Genomic DNA, 25,568 nt, shown 5'->3' on the forward strand with positions numbered 1-25,568 from the left:
GCTGAATATTGCCAGTTATGCAGTGCCTAACCAGGTAAGTTTAGCGGTCAAATAGGACCACATAAATATTTGTCCTATCTTTAACCACTAAAAAGTTAACTAGTTAGCACTGAATATTGGCATAGCCAGTTAACGTTTTAGCGGTTAACCCCCCCCCCCCCCCCCCCCCCCCTGATATTCAATGCTGGTCACTGGAAACGGCTTGGCATTGAATATCCAGGTTTAACACCAGTGGCGGACAGCAAAACCGCTGCCCGCTGCTGGCAGTATATCAGGCCCATTACATCTATGAATTCCAGAAGGAAGTTGTCATTGGCACAATGCAGGTACTACGACAAGCAGTAGCAGTAAATTTGAGAGTCTGAGATCATACTGTACTCCACATATCTCTGCTTACTGGTGAGGTACATTACTGTCATGGTATGTGCAAAGTTAACTCAATACATCACCTGCTAACTATCATTAGATAACTTGAAACCATAACGCTCAGAAATAGCTATAAAAGTGGAAGGTAATGCCTCAGTGCTAAACTCCCCAAGCAGGACTAACGTCCAAACATAGGACCTAACCACCAAAACAAAAAAAGGAAGGGGAGATACGGTGTAAACATTCAAAGAATCTAATAAAATACCAGGAGGTAACATTTCCCATGGAACAGAAGCTCAGGGCCAACAGATTATAATATGAAGCTGGTTAGAGAGAGGCTGAATGAGAAAATACATTTCATTGAGAAGTCGCTGGACATCAGGAACAGACTTCTAGCACAGGTTACAGGAACCAGAACAATGGCTGGATTCAACCCTGCATGGGACAAAACATAAAGAGGACAAGTTTTCAAACAGTTTGCCTGCTTAACTTTGAGCATTAGGGGGTCAGATTAGACGAGGCAGTCAGTTATTAAACTGAGTGGGGCTGAGTGGCTAAATTTAGCTGCTTAGTTCTCAAAATATTTATATGGGTAGTAGCTAAGTGTGGTACAATAATGAATAAAGCATTTTACAGTAGCTGCTTTTGGCTCCTGCCCCTGTTCCCTCCCCCACAAGCCACCAGGGGTACCAGGGGGTCTTGAGGACTAGGGGGATGGATCTGTACTTTCAAGGGATCATGGGAGAATGTCGAGGGGAGGAGTTTGGAGGAGTGGGGTTTAAGTGCTTGCACTAGCCCCTTTAACAGTCTCTCAGGAGCATCAGGCCACATGTTAACAATCCAATGCTCCTGGAGTGGAAAGATTTAAGCTGGCATTATCTGTCCAAGAATAACACAGCTTGTGAGGTTAATTGCAAGCTGTGTTATTCAGTTTGCATAATAATGAGGTGCTCTGTATGCATTTACATGTGTTGCATCTCATAGTAACATCTACTATAATAAAACTCACCCTCAACGTTCTGAGGACACTGACGTCAGTGAAGCCAAGCCCTGACTTCCTTCAAAAAGGTTCGAAGGTTCGTGGTGGTGAAGCCACCAAAACCGCTCTGGGCCCCGCCCTCGAGGGCGGAGCAATGGCAGAACAACGAAAGGGTTGGCAGGGAGGGAGGCGGGGGTGGGTGGGAAATCGCTCCGGGCCCCGTCCTCACGTCAAACGTCATGACGTTGGGGGCGGAGCAATGGCAGAACAACGAAGGGGTTGGCCGGGGGGGGGGGGGTGGTGTTGGCGACGAAAACCTTGCTAGCGCCCGTTTCATTTGCTCTGAAACGGGCCTCTTTTACTAGTAGTAAATGATAGCAGATAAAGAAAGACCTGTATGGTCCATCTAGTCTGCCCAGTAAGGTGGCTGGAGTTGTAGCTTCTGCTTCATGCAGGTTACCGCCTCTATGTCCTTGTTTAGGACTGTACCTGCAGCTCCATGTAGGCTACACTCCTCTATGCCTTCTTTAAAGTGTGAGGGTCATTTAAGTTTGGCTTTGATTCCATCCTCTATGTTAAAAACAAAACAAAACATGTTTAAAAAAAATTGTCAGTTTTTGTCCCCACCAGCTGTACTAGGTATTCACCACCCTGTTCTTGAAAAGGTATTTCCTGACATTACTCCTATGTCTATCAACCTGCAACCTCAATTCATGTTCTCTGGTTCTACTGCTTCCCCCATTTCTGAAAAATATTTGTCTGTATATTAATACTTTTCAAGTATTTAAATGTCGGGTATCATATCTCCCCTGTCCCTCTTTTCCTCTAGCATATACACATTCAGGTCTTCAAGTCTCATACGTCTTTTAGCACAAACCCCTTACCATTTTTGTTACCTTTTTTTCTGAACAGCTTCAAGTCTTTTTATGTCCTTAGCAAGATATGGCTTCCATACCTGAACACAATACTCCAAGTGAGGTCTCACTAATGACTTGTACAGGAGCATTATCTCCTCCTCTCTTCTGCTGGTTAAGCTTCTCTCTACTGTATGCAGTCTAGTATCCTCTGGGCTTTGGTCAGCATCTTTTCACGTTGTTTTGGCACCTTGAGATTCTCAGACACTGTCACCCTAAAGTCCTTCTCCTGGTCCATGCATATGAGCCTCTCACCTCCTACTGCATACAGTTATACCCCAAGTACATCACACTGCACTTCTTCATGTTAAATTTTAACTGCCAAACATTCTAATTTTTGTAGATCACTTCTCAAGTTGTCCATTCCCTCTGGAGTGTTCACTCTGTTGTAAATCTTTGTGTCATCCACAAAAAGGCAAACCTTTCCTTTTAACCCTTTGGCAACGTCACTCACAAATATATTGAATAGAACTGGTGCCTGTACCAACCTCTGAGGCATTCCACTACTCACCTTTCTTTCCTCCAAGTGAATTCCATTTATTATCACTCTGTCATCTGTCAGTTTCTAATCCAGTTCACCACTTTGCATCCTAACTTCAACCCACTCAGTTTATTCATGAGCCACCTATGAGGAAGTGTATCAAAAACTTTGCTGAAATCCTACATCTACTGCATGTCCTTGATCCTGTTCTCTGGTCACCACCTCAAGCAAATCAATTGGATTCTTTGGCATGTTTTTCTTTGGTAAAACCATGTTGCCTCCAATCTTGTAACCCATTCACTAATCTTTCCTTCAGTAGCCCTCCATTACTTTTCCAACCACCAAGGTAAGGCTTACCAGTGAACAGTGTATGATGGGCATTAATGGGGGTGTGAGCCTTTTGCCTCTCACAGATGCTTAGCATAGCGGGTCGAGCTCTTGTAGGGCCTAGCTAGGCTTCTTGGCAGAGTTCAGGCAGACAGCAAGTGGACAGGGCAACCTGGCCTGCTTATGGGTCTGAAAGGGATTGTGAATATTGGCCTGCAATTGGCAGGCCATTGTTCAAACCTTGCAGGGTGCAAAAATCTCAAGCTGGGATTTATTTATTTTATTTGTTGCATTTGTATCCCACATTTTCCCACCCATTTGCAGGCTCAATGTGGCTTACATTGTTCCGCCATTGCAATCGCCATACCAGAATAGAAGATACAATTAGTAATTACATAAGAATATGGGTATAGGGTACTTAATTTTGTACCTCTGGGGGTCAGACGTCCTGAACCTTGGAGGTGGCTTTTTCACCCACCATTCCCTTTTGGTTATTTGTTAATTTGTCTTGTTCCTTGTTGGGAGTTTGTTGTAGTCATCCCGGCGAATAGGGGAGGGGCAAACCCAAGCTAATTGTTTATTTACATGCTGTTGTTTTTTTTTAGGGGGGGCTTTAATTTTCACCAGGTGGTGATCACTAAGCCCCACTCCAGTTGGCTGTGACCCGGACATTGGCATGGAGTGGAGGAGTGGCCTAGTGGTTAGGGTGGTGGACTTTGGTCCTGGGGAACTGAGTTCGATTCCCACGTCAGGCACAGGCAACTCCTTGTGACTCTGGGCAAGTCTCTTAACCCTCCATTGCCCCATGTAAGCCGCATTGAGCCTGCCATGAGTGGGAAAGCGCGGGGTACAAATGTAACAAAAGAAAATGCCAGCCATGCAAGGCCACAGCTGGCATGGCGGGGCTCCACAGGCCAACTTAAGGGTTATCCAGCTGGCTCTGGTAGATAATTTATATGGGTTGGAATTTAATATTGTTTATTTTTTTACAGTTCAGGTAATAATTGCGATGCTTTTATATTTTGCACAATAAATCAAGCAGCAGCCATGTTAATACCATTAACTGTCTCGTTTCCTTATTAATTAATTACAATTGTTATTTCCTAGAGTTAAAGTGTTGTTGATAGTAATATAACTGAGTAAGCATTTAATCAGCAAGTTTATTATCAGTGATGTCAAGCAAGATAGGGTATGTTTTCCTAATTTTATATGCTAAGGCATCTTGGTGGCAAGGTTGGTCTCACATCCCCTGTTGTTTCCCACTTCTTGTCTGTCACCATTTTAGCTAATTAACTCCTTTAAAATTGTCCCCTCTGACAGGCTACTTTTGGCCTTAACTTGGAAGGTACAGAAATGTAGCCTGTCAAAAAGGGGCAAGGCCAGAGACAATCCCCTGGAAAGATTATGATGTAGCTGGTTAGCATGGATTTTTAGTGCTTAATGGCTAAATTTGACCTCACAACTCCAGAACCTTGAATAGCTGCCCTAAATCAGACAAATGTTGTATGGCTAAATTTAGTTGCCTACAGTAGTCAGTTCAAAATCTAGCCAGTTGGATATCCAGCTAAAGACCCTTTCAGGCTTATTTTCGAAAGAGAAGGGCGCCCACCTTTCGACACAAATCGCAAGATGGGCATCCTTCTCACAGGGTCGCCCAAATCAGCATAATTGAAAGCCGATTTTGGGCATCCTCAACTGCTTTCTGTCGCGGGGATGACCAAAGTTCACGGGGGCATGTCGGAGGTGTAGCGAAGGCGGGACTGGGGCGTGCCTAACACATGGGCGTCCTCGACCGATAATGGAAAAAAGAATGGCGTCCCTGACAAACACTTGGATGACTTTACCTGGTCCTTTTTTTCTTATGACCAAGCCACAAAAATGTGCCCTAAATGACCAGATGACCACTGGAGGGAATCAGGGATGACCTCCCCTTACTCCCCCAGTGGTCACTAACCCCCTTCCACCCTCAAAATAATATTTTAAACATATTTTTTCCAGCCTCTATGCCAGCCTCAAATATCATACCCAGCTGCATGACAGCAGTATGTAGGTCCCTGGAGCAGTTTTAGTGGGTGCAGTGCACTTCAGGCAGGCCCATCCCCCCCCCCCCCCACCTGTTACATTTGTGGTAGTAAATGTGAGCCCTTCAAAACCTACCACAAACCCATTGTACCCACATGTAGGTGCCCCCCTTCACCCATAAGGGCTATGGTAGTGGTGTACAGTTGTGGGAAGTGGGGTTTGGGAGGGGCTCAGCACACAAGGTAAGGGCGCTATGCACCTGAGAGCAATTTATGAAGTCCACTGCAGTGCCCCCTAGGGTGCCCGGTTGGTGTCTTGGCATGTCAGGGGGACTAGTGCACTACGAATGCTGGCTCCTCCCACGACCAAAGGGCTTGGATTTGGTCATTTCTGAGATGGGCGTCCTCAGTTTCCATTATCGCCGAAAATCGGGGACGACCATCTCTAAGTATGACCATCTCTAAGGTCAACCTAAATTGCGTGATTTGGGCGTCCCCGACTGTATTATCGAAACAAAAGATAGACGCCCATCTTGTTTCGATAATATGGGTTTCCCCGCCCCTTCACCGGGACATCCTACGATGACATCCTCAGGAAAACTTGGGCGCCCCTTTTGATTATGCCCCTCTCTATCATCTTAACCTAAATTGCGTGATTTGGGCGTCCCCGACTGTATTATCGAAACAAAAGATAGACGCCCATCTTGTTTCGATAATATGGGTTTCCCCGCTCCTTCACCGGGACATCCTATGAGGACATCCTCAGGAAAAGTTGGGCGCTCCTTTTGATTATGCCCCTCTCTGTCATCTTAACCCTTCATCAAGGCCTATTTTAGGAGGACAGGCAGGATAATAGCTGGGGATCCTCTAGAATGATTATTTATATATTTGCAATACTTACAACTCACAAAACTAATCAAACCCATCCTAGGCGGTGGACAATCAATTATAATCTGGTAAAATGGATGAACACAACAGCTTCTTTCACTAAAACAACAACAAAAAAATCCTAACGAAAAGCTTCATTAAACAAAAAAAGGTGTTCAGCAGTTAGATTCAGTGCTCATTTCTTTTACCCTGAGTCCCAGCAGGTTTTCAGAAATTGACCCCCCTCCCCTGCTAAATTTAGCTGCTGAAAAAACAGGACCCTCCAGGGATCTGGTTAAGCTGGGAATGAAAGATAAGCACTTAGAGGTGCATTTCAGTGTTAAGAGGTTTAAACTAGGTGGTTTTATTGCTCTGAGTGTTCCGCAACAAACCCTAGTACCTGTTTTGTTTTTCAGATTAAATAAGAGACTTCAGTTTCTGGAGTTGTCAGTCTGCTTCTTTTATGGCAGCTCTAAATGCATGTTAGTGATTTTGCTGTGAATTGTCACTGTTCTTTTCTGTTTCCCACATAATGACATCGCCAATCTCGCTTCTAAGCCTGCTGCCTCCTACTCTACATTTTACATAACAATAATATTAATAAAAATAAAGTTTGCATTGAAGTCAAAAAAAGTCACCACCAGGAGCTTCCTGAGGACTTTAGGGACCAACCAAAGGAGACCCAGGAATCTGCCCAGACACGAGGACAGGGATTTATTTGTTTTTACCGTTGGGGGGGTCTTGCTTAAATTTGTCTGCTCAAGGCTTTAAACTCAGATTAACTAACAAAGACAAAGAAGAGGATTTTCCAGGGGGAGAGAAGGGAGGGGGAGGTTAGATGACCTCTAACTCCCAACATTCTGCAGATGTGCGCATACATGGGATCCCCCTACCTTACCCTTAGAGGGGAGGAGTAGCCTAGTGGTTAGTACAGTGGACTTGATCCTGGGCAACTGGGTTCAATTCCCACTGCAGTACCTTGTGACTCTGGGCAAGTCACTTAACCCTCCATTGCCCAAGGTACAAATAAGTACCTGTATATACTATGTAAACCGCTTTGAATGTAGTTGCGAAAAGGCGGTATATCAAGTCCCATTCCCTTTCCCTTTCCCTAGTTATATCACTATGCAGCTGCTGAAAAATGAGAGAAAAACCAAGATCTGTGAGAGGCACGCGAGTGTGGCCATAAATATGTGGCACCTGCCATAATACCCTGCCCTCCAACACCGGTAAAAAAGGAGCTGCACACTGAAGTCGTCACAGCAGATGTCACTGTGATGTGTCAGGATGAGATTGGCTGGCTGACTTTGGAGGGTGGAGCTTCCCCCTGTAGTGGGCTCCTGGTAAATTTAAATCACCTGTACACCCTGGGCACTTCCTTGAACTTCTTACCTGATCAGATACATTTTTTCGGATGTGGCATTGGACCTGCTGATCATCGACTCCCAATAAATCTCAAATGCACAGTGGGGCAGATATTCAGACCATGGGAGTTAGCTGGGCTACCTTCTGTGGTAGGCGCTGAACCCGGACATTCAATGCTGGGCCATTTCTGGTGATTGGAATTGAATATCCAGTTTATTTTTGGCTGCTTTCAACTTAACATAACATGGTAACATAGTAGATGACAGCAGAAAAAAGACCTGCACGGTCCATCTAGTCTGCCCAACAATTTAAACTCATATATGCTACTTTATGTGTATACCTGACCTTGATTTGTTTCTGCCATTTTCAGGGCACAGACCGTAGAAGTCTGCCCAGAACAAGGCCCACCCCCCAACTACCAGCCCCGCCTCCCCCCACCGGCTCTGCCACCCAATCTCGGCTAAGCTTCTGAGGATCCCTTCCTTCTGAACAGGATACCTTTATGTTTATCCCACACATGTTTGAATTCTGTTACCGTTTTCATCTCCACCACCTCCCGCGGGAGGGCATTCCAAGTATCCACCACTCTCTCCGTGAAAAAATACTTCCTGACATTTTTCTTGAGTCTGCCCCCCTTCAATCTCATGTCCTCTCGTTTTACCGCCTTCCCATCTCCGGAAAAGGTTCGTTTGCGGATTTATACCTTTCAAATATTTGAACGTCTGTATCATATCACCCCTGTTTCGCCTCTCCTCCAGGGTATACATGTTCAGGTGCGCAAGTCTCATCTCATACGTCTTGTAACGCAAATCCCATACCATTTTCGTAGCTTTTCTTTGCACCGCTTCAATTCTTTTTACATCCTTAGCAAGATACGGCCTCCAAAACTGAACACAATACTCCAGGTGTGGCCTCACCAACGACTTGTACAGGGGCATCAACACCTCTTGTCTTCTGCTGGTCACACCTCTCTAACAGGCCAAGTCAATATTCCGTGCAGGCTGGTCAAAGATAGGCCTACCAGACTTAGCCAGTAACGCACTACATATTAGTGGATAGCCAGCTATATCACGTGATATATGTTTACTGTGAATATTCAGCAGGAGATAACAGATTGCCAGTTAAATAGCACTTAATATTGGGCAGGCCACTCAGGTGGCTTGCTGCTGCTGTTGTTATTTTAAGGGGACCTGTTTTGTTTTGCTGCTGTTGTTAGTTTATATTAGGGGACTTTGCTGTCCCCGGTATGGCAGAGACACCAGAGCCCAGATAAGCATCCAGGCAACAGTGTATGTCTCACTGAAAGATAAGACACAGACTTACAATAGACAAGTGGTCTTGTTATACCCACCTAGCTAGAGCCCTGTGGGTGTGGGAGGGTGAAGGGCATTAAGCTGGAAAACTGGAGCAGTACCTGATCTAGCTGTTGAGGAGAGTGAAAGGGGCCAAGGTGTGCCAGAGCTTCCGCAGAACCTCCCTAGCTGGTGCAAGGCAGGGGAGTGGCTCCAGTTGGAATATTGGCTGAAAAGGCTCCAGTGCTTCCTTTTTTTTGTTGTTGTAATGTTTGCATTAATATTGTCGATAAAGATGTGGCCTAGTATCCCACAATTTTTACCTACAACCTTGTGTTTCTTGTGTCATTTGAGCAAAATGTTTGCCAACGTTTTATTCTGTCATGCAGCCTGCCGATGTTAAAAGAGAGGCAGGAGAGAATAGCACATCGTGTGTACCCCAAACCTTTACTCAAAGGGGCAGCAGATCTTCCATTTGTGTCACCTCCTCCCCACCCCAGCTCTCCCTATCCAAGGGGTGGGAGAGTTAGAGCGCCACTGTGCTGAAGCGCTGAGGCAGAGGAAAAAAAAAAAAAAGAAATTGAAACGGTGAAGAACACCAGGGAGACTTTATTGCCTTTTTTTCTCTCCATTTCCTTCGGTCTCTTCCCCCTCCCTTCCCTAGTTTGCTGTCACTGTGGAGTTAGGGAACCTACTTGCCTCAATGTGTGTGCTTGCTGGAGAAGTTAGCGGAAAGACCCGAGAAGGTGTCCGGAGTGTGGGGGAGCCCAGGGCAGAGAAGAAGGCAGAATTTGCCTGGCACAGGCTGTCGGGGGCATTGAAATAACTGGGTCAGTTCGTTGTCTTTTTCACACCGCTATTAGAAAGCTGCCAGAGATCCGCTTGACTGCGACTGGCACTAGCGAAAGCAGCAGTGAGAGAGAGAAGCACCTTAAGAGGCAGCAGCTGCGTTACATGCCAGAAGCCTGAGTACAGGTTGCGCTGGGAATAAGATGCGATGTCTGAACTCTGCAAGCAAAAAGCGCGTTCATAAATTTTAGATGGGAGGCGTTTTCTGAGCGAGAGCTGGTGTGGGCTCGAAATCGCTCAGCCCTGGCACTGCTCCTGGACAGCCAGAGAGAGGGGGCTCCATGCCTCTCCCCAGCCTTTATACTCAGAACCTGAGGGGGAGGGGAGGTGTGAGCTGTACTCAGCCAAAAAGGGGGGCGTCTTCCCCCCTCAAAATCCCAGGAGAAAGTGAGCCAGAGGCAGAGAGCGAGAGAGGGGAGCGAGGAGTGAAAGTACCATCGCCTCCCCGAGTGCTGCCGACCAGAAGCGGCAGAAAGCAGGGAGACTTCAGCCTTTTCTCCCTCCTCCTCCTCCTCCTCTTCCCTTCTTCTTCTTCTGGGGGGCAATGAATATTAATTATTTACACTAGGAAAGCCAGAGGCTTTTCTGGCTTCACTCGCATCGCATCAAGAGCCGGAGCCAGAGACACGGCTGCCCGGAGACTTGCGCACCTGTCCGGGCTCCCTATCCAGCCCTCTCTCCGAAGTCTTCGGCTTCTGGTCCATCCTCTCCCTCCCGTCACAGAAACCCGACCTCTGGGGACTGCTGCTACCTCTTCCTCGGATTAAGCCTGCCATCTGCTCCGGGGATTTGCTTTCTGCTCCAGCTCCTCTTTTGGAACTATTTCTCGGCATGGTTAGTGAAACCCCCCTGGCCGGGATGCTGTGGAAAGGTGAGTGCCGAATTTCTCAGGTTCGGTTCAATTGGTACTGGGGACTGATCCCGACCCAGAAAGCTAAAATGTGCCTTGACTTTGCATAGCTGCACTCTCTTTACCAGGAAAGATTGGTTCTGTTGGGTTTGCCCCCCCCCCCCCCCCAATTGCTGTCTTAGCTAGGCGTTCAGTAATTCCAGATCCCATTCCAGTTGTACTGGATCTCTGGATTGCTCATGGGCCGGGCTACTTCACCTTGATTTTTTTTTTTTGTTTTTGTTACTTGGAGTACTTTCCTTAAATCCCCAAATCGCTTGCTTTAGGATGTGGCCTTGGTCTTGGGGGCACTGGCTTGCATGTGTTGGTGATATTTGTAATTGTACAATAAAAGTTTTGCTGGTTTTAAATGTGCAACCCAAAACTTCAGCCTGACGAGCTTTTTTTAGAGGCAGATTTACTGCGATCCAGGCATTTCTTTCTCCATGATTATCCGAGGTTTGTTCTGCGCTGTTTTGACAGTCTGTGTGCTCCCGGCGCATCAACTTGACTCTCATTGCCGAGCCCGGGGATGGGAGAGAAGGGGGGTGGGGGTGGGGGGCGGTTCCCACTCACCCGAAGCATTGCCAGATGAAAAGACCCCAACATGAAACCCAGAAATAATTTCAGCCCGATAAAATATTAGTGGAAAGGCAATCAAAACAAGTTCTAAGGAAAGAGGACACGCCTGTGTGTTTAAGCTGTTGAGTTTTGATCGTTTCTTTATTAGTATTAAACAATGAAGTCAGTGAATTAGTATATTTAGTGTTCGTATTGGTTTGGGAACTCTCGCTGTCTCTCTCTCTCTTTCTGTATTATCATAATCTGTGTGACTAAAATCCTTTGGGACCCAAAGTATCATTAATATTGCATAGGCATAGATTTTTGGATTATAACACTTGCCAAGGTAGTTCATCTCGTCTTTGCAGGTTTGATACTTAATAACTTCATTGTTGTTAACCCTTAAAGTCGCAGCAGCAAATGCAGCTGGAAGTTAGGTTTTGACCGGGGATGGAGAATTTGGAAAGAAATCTTGTTTTGAGAAGAGCTGACCCCAGCTCTCTGAAGAAACTCATTATCCTTGTAGAGTAAGTCAAATAGAAGAAAACAGATGGTGATGTAATTCTCAGGGGAGAATGTAGTGTACAATTACTGCATGCATCACATCACCCCGTTATTAAAGGTGTTTGAGAAACACAGTTATTTTCTAAAGAAAGAACAACTTGAACTTTGCATGGGGGAACTCCAGAATTCTATGGCAGCGGAGAACCGAGGGGACGGGGGGGGGGGGGGGGGGCAGAAATCGAAACACGTCTCCGATCTCTTCCTATCAGCCCCGTTTTGACAACACTTAACTCTGTCTTGTCAGTTTCTCCGCGGAGCTGCGACTTTAGCGTTTTCAAACAATGGACTTAGAACTCACAACCAATATTTCAATGTCTGCTTTTAGTTTTCAGACACTGTCCTGGGAATTTATCAGTATTTCAAATCTTTTAATCACGGTGGTAATCAGGCTAGGTAATATTTTGCGGTATAAACTAGAATTAGCGACCAGCAAAAGTATAGGTTTTGAATTTTTGCTAAAATACTGGAAAAGGTTGTGTTATCTATTCAGTGTGGCAATCATAGGCACTGTTTATGGATGGATGTGTAATATGCATTATCAGCCAATAAAAAAGGTACAGAAATAAATCGAGAATACAATAGCATCTAAAGGCCACAAGACTCATCCTTCTCTGCCCATGTTCCTTCCTAGTGAACCGCCACTGACTTCAGTTGATCCCCAACTTTACCGGTATTCTTTGTGCTTCTTCCATTAGTCTTCCCCCCTACCCCCCACCTATACTGGGAGTCTCTTCTTCCGACATAAGAAGACGTTTGCTAATGCTCTTCCTGACTCTCACATCATGACCTATTTTTGTAGAGCTTCCTGGAGAAGCAAATGAGACCTTTCAGGTATTTGTATGCAGGCAAAAACCTCAGTGGTGCAAGCATAAGCATTCTGACATTTTAAGGCAATAATTGAAAGGAAAAGCTTAAGTCTGAACTCTTTCAGTGTGTCCCACTTTTACAGCCATATATGTTTCTGTGCATGCTTTCTGTCCCTGCGTGCATGCATGTATGTGTGTGTGCACTTATAGTGCTCTCTATCTCACCCTATCACTATATGTGGGTTTGCACCTGCATTGACTGGAATCTTCTTTATAGGATGGCTCTCTTTTCACCTGATCTGAGAGCAACAACTATTGGGACCAGGGCTAGAACATGAGAACTGTCAAACTTCATCAGACGAAAGGTCGCTGGTGGCAGAAAAAGACCAACTGGTCTGTCCAGTCTTCCCAGTTATTCCCGGCAGTCAAGGATTAGGAGTTAGTGAAATTGTTTACAGAAAATGCCTTCCATATAATGGAAATGATTGACTTTGTTCGTGGCACTGGCTTTGCAAGGAAAGGAGACCAGACAAGATGACGATAAATTCTGAGACAACATACCTTTCAGGCAAATAGGAAATTGTGAAATGTGGGCTGCAAGGCACCCCTTAAAGCTTGAGTTTAAAAGCAAAGCGGTGCAGGGAGTCCTCACTACACACCGCTCATGCACTGGGTTTATTGGTACCAGTTCTGTATTTCTTTACTGCACCTTGTGGTGTCCAGAAAAACATGGGTGGCACTTGAGCAGACTGAGGTAACTAAGAACTAAAAGGGGGATGTATGAACATTTCAGGATGCCTAGTTTTTAAATGCTTTCATACATAAATTTGAACATATTTATGGCAACATTCATTATGAGGCTCATTTTCAAAGCACTTAGCCTCCCAAAGTTCCATAGAAACCTATGGAACTTAGCCTCCCAAAGTGCTTTGAAAATATGCCTCCTCGTGTAACAAATACATCTTATGGAAGGAATTTTTATGTAAACGACTCTTGGTAAAAGGGCTTTTTGAAAATTGCCCACAGTGTGTATGGGTATATGTTTATCTGTTGTTTCACAACATGTGTATTTTTATCCATGGTTTTACAGAGGCATTCCCAGGGCATGGTTGGAAACGATACATATCATTTTGCATTTTCAAAACTATGTATGTTGTCTTGGCTAGAAAAAGTGCCCTTGGGAAGAGCAGGTGCAGATCTCTGCAGGTGCTTTCTGAATGGATAGTTTTCCAAGGGAAAACTTATTTATACGTTCCCTGTCAGAATTAGAGCAAAATCCACAGTAAAAGAATCCACAGACGTTCCATTTGCCTGCACGGTTAGAAAATTGCCCCACAAATCTTAGAAATGATATTTCCTATAGGAAATTAGGCAAGAAATAAAGTCAGCTGAAGACAACATTCACTAAACAATAGCAAGACAGCTTTAAAAATGTGCAGCCAGCCAATGGCAGAGTGAGCTTTAAAAATACTTGATGATCCTGTAATGTGCTCTGACCTCCATGAAATTTAAACTAAAAGGGATTCCCTTTGAGAAATAAAAAGAAAAGGAATTTTACATATTGGGGCATTGAGGGCTTATGAAATGTGCGAGCAAAGCTTTATTGTACACAAATTTAAATGAAATTAATTGAATGGTTCAAAAACTTTAAGGGGCCAGATAGACATGATGATATTGGCCTAGTGGTTAGGGTGGTGGCCTTTGGTCCTGGGGAACTGAGGAACTGAGTTTGATTCCCACTTCAGGCACAGGCAGCTCCTTGTGACTCTGGGCAAGCCACTTAACCTTCCATTGCCCCATGTAAGCCGCATTGAGCCTGCCATGAGTGGGAAAGCGCAGGGTACAAATGTAACAAAAATAAAATAGATACTATTGGAGATTCTACATGGAATGTTGCTATTCCACTAGCAACATTCCATGTAGAAGGCTGCGCAGGCTTCTGTTTCTGTGAGTCTGACGTCCTGCACGTATGAGCAGGACGTCAGACTCACAGAAGCAGAAGCCTGCGCGGCCACATTGGTGATCTGCAAGGGCTGACTCCTACATGGAATGTTGCTAGTGGAATAGCAACATTCCATGTAGAATCTCAAATAGTAGCAACAGTGGAGGAGTGGCCTAGTGGTTAGGGTGGTGGACTTTGGTCCTGGGGAACTGAGTTCGATTCCCACTTCAGGCACAGGCAGCTCCTTGTGACTCTGGGCAAGTCACTTAACCCTCCATTGCCCCATGTAAGCCGCATTGAGCCTGCCATGAGTGGGAAAGCGCAGGGTACAAATGTAACAAAAATAAATAAATATTATACGCCTAGTTTACTAGGCTGGGCTAGAGGTGGCTTAGTGTCAGGAATGTGTTCTGCCATGTGGAGGGTCCCTGGTTCAGCTCCAGGCTAGGGTCTTTTGCATCTCTGCTCAGCTGAGGCTGGGGATTCATAGCCCCAGGAGTGGAGGAGGGAGCTATGTCAGTGATAACTGGTAGCCAGATTTAGAGCCCTGTTGTTTAGCTTCTAGTCTCAGACTTGTTTCTGCATGACCGGACTAGGAACAGTGGGAGAGAGAATCTATTGACATGGGGGGCAAGGGGGAATCTTCATGGTGCTACAAATGAAGGCTTATGGTGCCAGATCCATGCACTGGTTTCAAATATACTGGGAAAAAAAAAGAGAAAGGAAGATGTAACAGCCAGGTCATGCAAAAAGGATTAGGGTGAATTGGGTGAACGTGATTGTGGGACACAGGAGACTGTAATAGTGGAAGGCAAGGTTTGTTGGCAGTGAGTGTAGGTCTCAGGTGACTGCAATAGTGGAAAGCACTGAATTTTGTGGCAGTGGCAGCAGCTGTGGGACCCAGGAGACTGTAAAGGCGGAAGGTGCTAAATTTTGTGGCAGTGGCTATGGGACCCAGGAGACTGTAGTAGTAGAAAGCATTGAATTTGTGGCAGTGAGTGTAGGTCTCAGGAGACCGTAGTAGTGGAAAACGTTGAATTTGGTGGCAGTGAGTGTAGGTCTCAGGAGACCGTAGTAGTGGAAAACGTTGAATTTGGTGGCAGTGAGTGTAGGTCTCAGGAGACCGTAGTAGTGGAAAGCGTTGAATTTGGTGGCAGTGAGTGTAGGTCTCAGGAGACCGTAGTAGTGGAAAGCGTTGAATTTGGTGGCAGTGAGTGTAGGTCTCAGGAGACCGTAGTAGTGGAAAGCGTTGAATTTGGTGGCAGTGAGTGTAGGTCTCAGGAGACTGTAGTAGTGGAAAGCGTTGAATTTGGTGGCAGTGAGTGTAGGTCTCAGGAGACTGTAGTAGTGCAAGGCATTGCGTTCAGTGGCAGTGAGTGTGAGATCCCACCCTTCCCCAAGTAGTTTTTACCTTGCACTCTCCATCTTTTGTGCTGTAGAGTGGGTAACTCAGGCCTCATCCTTCTTTCTTGCTGCAAACCCCTTTTTCTTCATGACTCAGAAAATTCACTGTTTTCAAGGCAAAGTGTTCCCAGCCTTTCTATCATTTGGGGCTGTAAATTCGCTTCCTTTCTTACCAGAAGCAGTGTTAGCATAAGCCTCATAGTTGGAGGATCCCTGCCCTGTAACATGAGCTGACAGCTTTGTGCTATGTCCAATGTGTTGCCATAAGAGATTTTCCCTTAGGAGAGAGCAGGTGAATTACACATATTGTTCACAAACCTTATTCTTCTGTGGGTCAGCTAAGGATATGTTAAGAAGATTCATGGGGTTAGCATTTTTAGTTCATTACAATTGCAATTCACTAAAGCAATTTTTTCTTGAATGAGTTCAAATCTGACCCAACAATCAAGCCTATTCCTGCTCTCTTTCAAGGATGGGAGGGGAATCAGTCTCTGTATCTTTTTAACTGTAACTGTGGACTTCCCTCCTTTGGAGATCAACCACATTAAGTCTCTCTTTGGAGACTTTGTCTTTTCTATCCCTTACACCCCCCCCCCTATCTTGATTCATCTCACTAGTGAAAGATAGTAAAAAAATTGCCTCCATTCCTCAAGGCCTTGAGGATCTCCATAAAGGCAAAGCTGCAGTCTTTGTGTCTGTTCACAGAGTGATGTGAAAGTCAGGAATTGTAAGGACATGTATCACTGCTCATTTCATCGGAGATTATCTGACTAGAAGTCCACTGTATATAATGGGTTTTCTGTAACATGGTGTAAACTCTAGGGGCCCTCTTTGCGCCCCAGGAATACCCTTCTGTAGGGCCAAAGGATCTGCTCTTCCACTATGTGTTGGGCCGCCTGCCTAAATCCTTTTGATATTCCATTCCAGTGATATGTCTCTTGTGTAGATACCAGAAGGCATAAGTCTAGGATACTGTCCATGACCATAGTCTTCTATCTATCAGGTTTTAAGTAGATCTTTGTCCATTTAAGTTCCCATATATGTATAGTATTAGAAATCTATGAAACTTAGGGTAAACAGTGTGTGTGAGTTGTATGTGGCTTAGTTTTAAGTTAGAATGACAGGTAAAGAATTATTGGAAATAAAGACAGAGATAAATTTCAGAAAGAAGACTTTAATCTTACCAAGTTGTTCAATTAAGTACAGACATCAAACAGACTCTGGTTTCAGTCGCACAGGGCCTTGCCGTCTGAGCAAGCGTTGGGGAGAACTCCGAAACTAAGCCATAATTTCCCTTCTTTTATACCCACAGCTCTCAATAGAAGTCAATTGTGAAGTACTTTTTTTTTCTGATATTTCTCAATTTCTGAGATCATACTTTCGTATCCGGCCACATGCGCATCTGTACCATCTGTCTTTCCGTTCTAGCTATTTCAAGAGATTGCCCCATATCCGTTAAAGTCAACATGTTTTTGGAACATTTAGTTTTTGTCGTTTACCAAAATATCTTTCTGTTAAGATACCAGTTTCACATCTTTCTTTAGTAATACCTTTCATAACATGTTATGATCTCAGTGCCATCTGATGGAAAATAAGTCCCACTTTAAAAACCTCATTTTATTCCTTTTTCCCATTTTTATTTCATTATAGGTGCTATATTCAATTAGAAAGTTGTACCTGGTTGTGTTAAGACCCATTGTTCAAACCTGCTTTTTGCAGGTTCTCAAATATGACATCATTGGCTTGTTATTTGGCCTAGTCAGTATTTTTCAGTTGCTTTTGCCTGTGTAGCTTAGCCCACCACTATTCCAGTGGTAAGTCTGAAGCCAGGCCACATATTAACAATGGTAACATATTGATTAGTAGGGAAAATAACAACTTGGTATGAGAAACTAATGGGTCTCATCTGCCAGGGCTTATGTTAAGTTTCTATCATTTGCATTTAAAAGAGCACATTTACCTGAAGAAGTCTGATACATTTCTTGTGCAGCTACTTCCATAGTCCAGGAACACGTCCTAGTACACTCTGCCTTAGTCATGCTCCAACCAGAAAAAGAAAAGTGAGAACATAGGTGGAGTTTACCTGCTTACCTTTTTTTTTGGGGGGGGGGGGGGAGAGGGGAGTCATAGAGTAAGAAAATCATGCTTATACTGAAGAAGTGGAACCAACTTAGCATTAGCACTCTCAACATTTGGGGGGAGGGAGGGGAGCACTGCCTGCAGTGGCGTAGCCACAGGTGGGCCGGAGTGGGCCAGGGCCCACCCACTTAGGGCTCAGGCCCACCCAACAGTAGTGTTAGCGGTAGCTGGTGGAGATCCCAAGCTCTGCCAGCTGAAGACTTTCCCCTGATTGTAACAAAATTCTACACAATAACGGCACTTGCGCATGCTCAGTTTTCAGTGCATGCCTGCTGCAGACTGCCAAGGTGGAAAGAAGCATTTTCCTGCCAGCGGACATATTTTTTGGTGGTGGTGGTGGTGGGGGGAGAACATTTGGTGCCCACCCACTTCTTACCTAGGCCCACTCAAAATCTGTTGTCTGGCTACGCCCCTGACTGCCTGTCTAATGCAAGTGAGAGTCAACAGAGCTGCAACTGAAGATGGTAAGAGGCAGGCCATGAGATCAGCACAGGCCTACACAATAGGGGGGGGGGGGGCAATGCTGAGAAGAATCAGGCAAGGAGGGGGAGGTAGGAGAAGCGGTAGGGAAGACACTAGGGCCAATAGGAAGCAAGGGTAGCGGCGCCATTTCAAATCGGTGCTATGGGCAAGCAGCAACCCTCCCATCCATCCCAACATACGCTTTATCGGGGATAGCAGAAAGCAATAGAGACCCAAGGAGCCAGTAAGGAAATGGGGGGGGGGGGGGGGGCATTCAATGCTAGTAACCTTTTTGGCAAGATGTCCTGTGCAGTGAGGGATGCACATGGAAAATAATGATGGTCCTGCCTGCTACACAGAGGCAGGGGATCCCAAATAGGGGAAGCAAATCACGGAACCCCTCCCACTTTAAAATGGTGGGAGTGGGCACAATTGCTATGGCGACCTGAGACAGAAAACAGCACAGGGTTAAGCCTCAGCTTGGACGGCAGGGGGCTCAGCCATAGTAATTAACAAAGGATATTGCAAGAGCTATGGAAGGTGCAAGAAGGTTGGTCCCCCAAAATATGAGCAAGCAAAGTGGCTCCTGGGTGCGCAGGTGACAAAGAGAGTATTGGACAACTTTAGGCTAGGATGTTATTGTATTAGTTCAAATTGTTAATGCTGACTTGTATTAGTTGAGGATGTTAATACTGCTGTAATGTTAATATGTTCCATGTTAGCAAGAAAGACTACTGTTATATTGCTACGGCCTTTTAATAAATTCCCACTTTCGGAAGAAAGAACAGTCTACAGTGCGGTTAATGAAAAGGAAGGAAGGTAGAACAACAGGATGGAGCAAGGGAGGTAGGTTAGGAAAGGGGGGAGGGGTGGAAAAACAAAAGGGAGGAAAGGGCTGCGGCTCCCCCTATTGAGAGGGAATGGAGCCAGCCAGGAACTTTCTTATTCTAGCACAGATGAAGTCCAACAAAATAATTTTATTGGAGACTGTGAAGACAGCATGAGAGGAGAAGGCATCCATGCTGATTTTCTGGGACACACTCAGGAAGGATGATAGGAAAGGTCCTTTGTTCCGTGTGTTAGAGAGGCAGCATAAACAGAATTTAAACCATCAACCTGTGGGCTAGTAAAACTCAACTACTGATGCAAGTTTTTTTTGTCTTGTTAAGCAAGGAGAATGAGCACCAGATCGGCTTTGTTAAGTGGCAGCCTCATTTATAATTTAAAATCTTGTAGCTGTCTTTCATTAGAATTTATCTGTACATCAACCACAAAATCAGTCAAAGACACTCATTTATAAGTTAATGCAAACCCTGAATTATTTAATAAGCAGCTAGATTAAGGCCTGCAATCCAGTACAAATCTTTTCATTCTCTAGCCAGATGACTCCTCCATGGCTTTTAAATGGCTTCTAGTCTGAAAAATGTGGAACCTGTAAGAGGGAGCAGGGGAAAACCAGGGACAGGGGGTTGGGGGTATATTTCATTGCTCCAACAGGGAATGTCACAAAGTGTCCTGATCCAGTTAAATAAAATCCAACAACAATATGTATCTAGAAAAGAATAACACGATTAAAAGGGTTGAAATTCAAGGAAAATGTAATTTTTTTTTTTTAATCCATAAATTATCCTTTGTCAACTATAGACAGTAAGTAGTTCAGGGAACCTGTGAGAGCCCCGGTACCACAAGCAGCAGCAGTGTAAACGCCCCCCCCCCTATTGTCTCCCTCTCTTTCACACACACATAAGCATAACCTCTCCCCCTCCCCTCCAAAAAGGCCTTAACCTCTCCTCCCTCCCCTCCAAAAAAGCCTTAAAGTTAGCAGGAGGAGGCAAAACACAAGGCTGTACTTACCTTTAACAGTGTTGTGACGTAGTCTTCCTTCATCTATGGTTTAAAAAATTAGCATATTGCTGCCCCAGGTAGTCAGAGGAGTTGCTTCAGCAGCACATTGCCGCCTGCTGTCCAGGGTCAAGGCCTGCAATGACAGCCACAAACTCATGCAGCTCTTTTTGGGCAGCAGGAGACAACATACTTAAATGCTTCTTTGAATGCCGGGGGGGGGGGGGGGGGGGGAGGGATTCAACTGAGTTTATTGAAGATAGATAGAGGTCGGAAGCCCCAATGCAACAGTAAAAAGTAAGTATCATGTTGCTATACATTTCCTCTGTCAGTGTGGGAGCCACAGTCTCCTTCTAAACTAGCTCCGCCTTTCCCCTCCCGGGCCGTCTGCTTGGATGGAATTTATACCACTATGGGAAGCCTGTGTCAAAGCTCAAAAAAAAGCACCTGTTTTATAACAGCAACCTAGGTGCCTTCATAAAACTACCGCTGGCAGTGAACAAGTTGTCATGCACATATTTACACCTGCTCCGAAATAGGTGCAAATGTGAGCGTGTTCTCTATGCAATAACGAGGGATACGAGACAACTCACCCAGAGGTGTAGCTAGGTGGGGTGCAAGGGGAGCAGTCGCTCCCCCAAACAGACTTTGAATGAAATGGCTTGCACTGGCATTTATTTTACAAAAGGTCTGCTCCCCTTGACATCAAAATCTGGCTACGCTTCTGAACTCACCCCTTCAGTCATCAGTCCCATAACATACTCAATAACACACACACACAAAAAGCAACAATTTAAATTACTTAAGGAAAAAGACACTCAGATAACTGAGTGGAATAAAAACAGGCAGCAGCTTTGTTTATTGGTGAAGATTAAGTAACCCAAGCAAACATGTAAACTTTATTTAAGGCAAAACCCATGGGGACTGCCCACCATTATCAGCAAGGAATTCATGTAAACAACCCAAGAAGGCATAAGTAAAGTGTGCCTTGCCATAACCAGCTAGAGCAAAGCCAAGCCTGGACCTCCAGGTCACAATTATGAGCCATGCCCGGCAGGACATGCAATGGGGAGAACAGGCACTGGGGATCACATGGGGGAGCTGGCACGGGTCTTTTTAGTTTTCTTTTTTGTCTGGCAAGGAGGAGCAATGATGGTAGCCAAAGCTGCATACGCTGTCTCTTTGGAGAGTTGGAAGGGGAGCTGCAGTAATTACCAGGTTGGGAGGAAAATAATCCATTACCCAGTTACAGGAGTCGTCTAAAGAGTCATCGGTGAGCAGAGACAGCTTCTGGGGGTCCCCACTCCACCTTCCACCATGGCAGAGAAACAGAACAAGATAGAAATGGTGAGCTGGCCGCCTCTGAGGAGCAGGAAGGAATCCTGCACCTCAAAGGCAATTGCCTCTTAAACCCTTGGCCCCACTTATACCAGCGGAAGGAAGGCTCCCATTGGAGGAATTCTTCCCACTATCGGGCAAAAGGCAGAGACATGGAAGAAAAAACTTCCCGAACTTGACCTACGCAAACTCCTTCCTCCCCCCCCCCCCCCATGAGCCTTGGTGAGCAAGACTCAACAGAGCTGCCACTATCACCAAGGCCCTACCTCCCCCCCCTTTAACATCGGGCTCCGTACAAACTGGTCACCCTTGGTATCATATTTACATATATATATTTTTTAAAGTGTGAATATTGCAATTCTGTCTCTGCTCTGCCCAAACTGTCCCTCCAGGAACACCTATGCACGGCATATGGTTATAGGCAGACATTCAGCTGTGCGATTTTATAAGAACTACTTTCTGTCTGTAAAACATGTTTCATAAATGGAATATGCTTTCTAAAATTACCCCTAAAGGACTAGATTCTATAAATGGTGCCTAAAAAATCAGCAATGAAAAAAATAATGCTTTGCACTATTCTATAAGCTGCACTTAAAGCATAAACCATGACTACATTAAGGTGTGACCATGTGCACCAATGAAAACCTGGTGTAAGTACTCATGCATAAATTAAGCGCGGATCCCCCTAATTCTATAACAACGCACATAAATTTTAGGAATGCCCCTGACCTGCCCATGCTCCTCCCTTGGCCACACCCCCTTTCAAATCCATGCTGTAGAATTTACGTGCACCTCTTTACAGAATACACCTAAAAATATGAGTGCGTAAATTTTATTTATTATCAGTGCTGATAATTGCTTGTTATTGCCCAATAATCGATGCTGACTGGCTCATTATTCAGTTAAGTTGTGTGCACAGATTGGATGCATGTCCAAATCTGCACGCGCAAGTCAAAGAGCCCTATATAGAATCCAGGGGAAAATGGGGAAATCCCTTAATGAGCTCTGCACAGCATATTCCAAAGCCCCAGGTGGCGTACTTTCTAGGGGATTATTAAAAAGCTTGGCTGCAGTTCATTCTCTCCACATTTTTAAAATTTGTGGAACATTCTGCTAATTTTGAATGTGAGGTAACTGTCTCACAGGAGCTCACCAGCAGTTGAACTCAGACAAATGATGGGAACTGAAGGACAAATGGTGTGATGCAGGCTGATGGGTGATTGAATATATGTGGATCAGATTAATAGGAGGAGTGGGAGAAAAAGGTAGAGACACACTTTCAGAAACCCCTGGGTTACAGAATGACACTGGGTTCTGTCTCTGTCCCAAACCCCATCCATGCAGGTTCTGTCTCCATCCCCATCCCATCCCCGCAGGCCCTGTCTCAGTCCCCGCAGGTTTGGTCTCCTTCCCGCCAACCCTGTCCTCATCTGCAGAAGTCTCGAACACTTATCATTTTATATGTAAATCTTTTTATTAAAGTATAAAAAGGAACAATATGCTATGCAACTGTTTATAAATCAGAAATAGAAAACAATAATAACAATGAGCAACTATAATAACCCCCCCCCTCCCACCCTCTACCCTTCCAACTCCAACAATAGATGACTTCTACTACCCCAAGGAATTCTAATCCACCCTGTTAAAATGTCCAGGGGTACAAAATAAAACCTGTTCTGTAGGCCCTAGCGGGGGAAAAAATATGCCCTATGAAGCACTGTTATGATTTTTTAATCTGTGGATGAATAAGTCAACAAAATCCCAGGATTCAGTCTAACTCTCTTGTCTTTCACAGTCCTTCCTGCAATAGAAGATGTCGTTTTAGAAGATGTGCTGGTAGCAGGAATGTACAGGACCCCTCCCCCATGCAAATTTTGCTGGTTGTGGCCAGCATGTTTGCCTGTTTCCCCCCCCCCCCCAAAAAAAAAAAAAACCCACAAAATATTATTTATTTATTTGTGACATTGTCTGCATCACTCAAATATAAACAACAGTTCAGTTCATTAACACGCTTCAAAGTAGAAAATGAGACGGGGGGACAAATTCCCCACAGGCTCTGTCCCCATCCCCACCCTGTCCCCGTGGGCTCTGTCCCCGTCCCCGTCCCATTCTCTATCCCTGGGTCATTGGTCAGTTTAAGCATGGATACATTCTGTGTGTTAACATGGAAGGTTAACAGCATTTGGGGATGAATCAATTGCTCGGCCTGAACTCTCAAAAACCTGTGTTTTCTTTGCTTTACTTATGAATGCTGTGACCTATTCAGATGTTAAGTGCTTTATGGTTGCAGCAGAGTCTAGATTAGTGTCCAAAGAATATACCTTGAACATATAAACTTCATCATGCCATTATCAAAGAGGCCTAGAGGACTGGAGATCCTTCTTGTACACAATATGTAAAAAGAAGATGATTTGAAAAGAGCTTTTTATTGTTGTGCTTAATTTGTGTCCTTTGAGAGCAGCCTATGTCTTATAATGAGATGTAGCAGAAGGAGCTGGGAACCTGGGAGTTCACTACCTCTCCTTCACACGAAAACAACAAAGGAAAAAAAAAAAAAACCAAAGCAGAAACGCCTTGCAATGCTATTAAAGAGCTCAGCACTTCCAAAGTTATCCTGTCTGGGCTTTCTGTGCCTTCCAGTTCTGAGAATTGCTGTCCACATGCAGGAGAAGCTTCTTCACTCATCCAAATATGTAACCCAGAAAAACTTCCAGCAGAAAATTATTTGTTGATTTCTGCAAATAAAAATAAATTGCATCCTGTAGAGATGCCAAGTTACCCAGTTCCAGGCTGGAGACTTCATGATCAGTTACATCCCAAAGCAGTATGGGATTTGTAGTTCCTGATCCTGCTCATGGAAAACAGTGCCACTAGTCACATAATGCATCAGGATGGAGTGGTCAGGAATCTAGGACTGTCCTAAAATGTCCAGTCTGGAACTGGGTAACTTGAGAGCTCTGCACCATGAGATGACCCAGTGAAGGAACCTGGGGTCAATAACATAGGCAGCCATGATACCCTGGTCAAACCCTTCAGTACCTCCATCATGCAACAACAAAATACACAACATGTTAGATTTTCATGATGGTAACAACTTAGCCGCAGCTTTATTGAATATGCATATGATTAACATCACAAATAAATATGCTAGCAACTCAATATACATAATCTAAAATACAACAAAAACACTGTAATGTCAGTTCATCACAAGTTCTGATCATCAGGGTACCTGAGCCAAACTTAGATGTTTTAAAGCAACCAACAGCAGCTTATCAAATCACCCTGAACAAGGCTATGCAGCACTCAGAGCACTGTCCACTGGATGCCCCATTGCTCAGCGAGGGGCCCAACTCAGGCACAGCTTTCCCCGCTGTGCCATACATCCAGTTTAGGAAAATCAGTGGTACTTCAGTGTTCCACGCTTGGGTACCCTCTCCAACCCCTCAGCTGTGATATTTGCATTTGAAAGAAAGTCAAGATTTTGGGGAGGGTTCTCTTGTACACCCACTGCCCCAGTGCTGCAATGGCATTTTCAGGGGCTTAAAATCTTTATTTATTTATTGCATTTGTATCCCACATTTTCCCACCTATTTGCAGGCTCAATGTGGCTTACAAAGTTTTGTTATGACATTGTCATTCCAAGGTATCAGATACAATTATGGCTTGGGTGTGGGCCATTCTGAGTGCATGGCACTATGCTACTGGTAGTTCCATGTGCCCTGGGTTCTTCACCTTGTTATTTTTCAGCTTAGGTCTTCTGCTCCCAGGGCTGGCCAGGGATGCTGTGAAGGCAACACTCTTAGTCCTCTGAAGGAAGAAATTCATAGCCATGTAATGGTGGCATCTAGCAGTTGAATATAGGATTTTAGAAGGATGTGTGGTCCCCAGCTCAGGACTGGTGCTGTCATGACAAGTAGACTAAAATAAACTGGTGGGTGTAAAAAGGGGGAGGGGGAATTCCCAGGTAAGTTATAAATGACAATTCCTAGAGTTGGATCCCAACTCTGGCTCTGATTGAAAGGAGTGTGAGAGAAACATTATCTGAAATATCAGGATACTATTATATTAAAAAAAAAAGTGATTCAGAGGCTCTGTTTATCATAGGGAAACTGAACGTATCCCCTGTACCCCTCTCTTACCATCAATCTATTCAGAATCTT

General features: G+C 44.8%; 1 protein-coding gene across 1 annotated transcript in view; it reads left to right on the top strand.

Moving 5' to 3' along the window:
• The first annotated feature begins 9,583 nt into the window (after window positions 1–9,583).
• RTN4RL1 (reticulon 4 receptor like 1) overlaps window positions 9,584–25,568 on the top strand; it is a 149,601-nt gene continuing 133,616 nt past the window's right edge. The window contains exon 1 of the mRNA XM_030186128.1: window positions 9,584–10,332. Coding sequence (XP_030041988.1) covers window positions 10,293–10,332 — 40 coding nt within the window. The 5' untranslated portion in view covers window positions 9,584–10,292. The remainder of the gene's footprint in view (window positions 10,333–25,568) is intronic.

The sequence above is a fragment of the Microcaecilia unicolor genome, chromosome 13 (genome assembly GCF_901765095.1).
Source record: "Microcaecilia unicolor chromosome 13, aMicUni1.1, whole genome shotgun sequence".
NCBI lineage: Eukaryota > Metazoa > Chordata > Amphibia > Gymnophiona > Siphonopidae > Microcaecilia > Microcaecilia unicolor.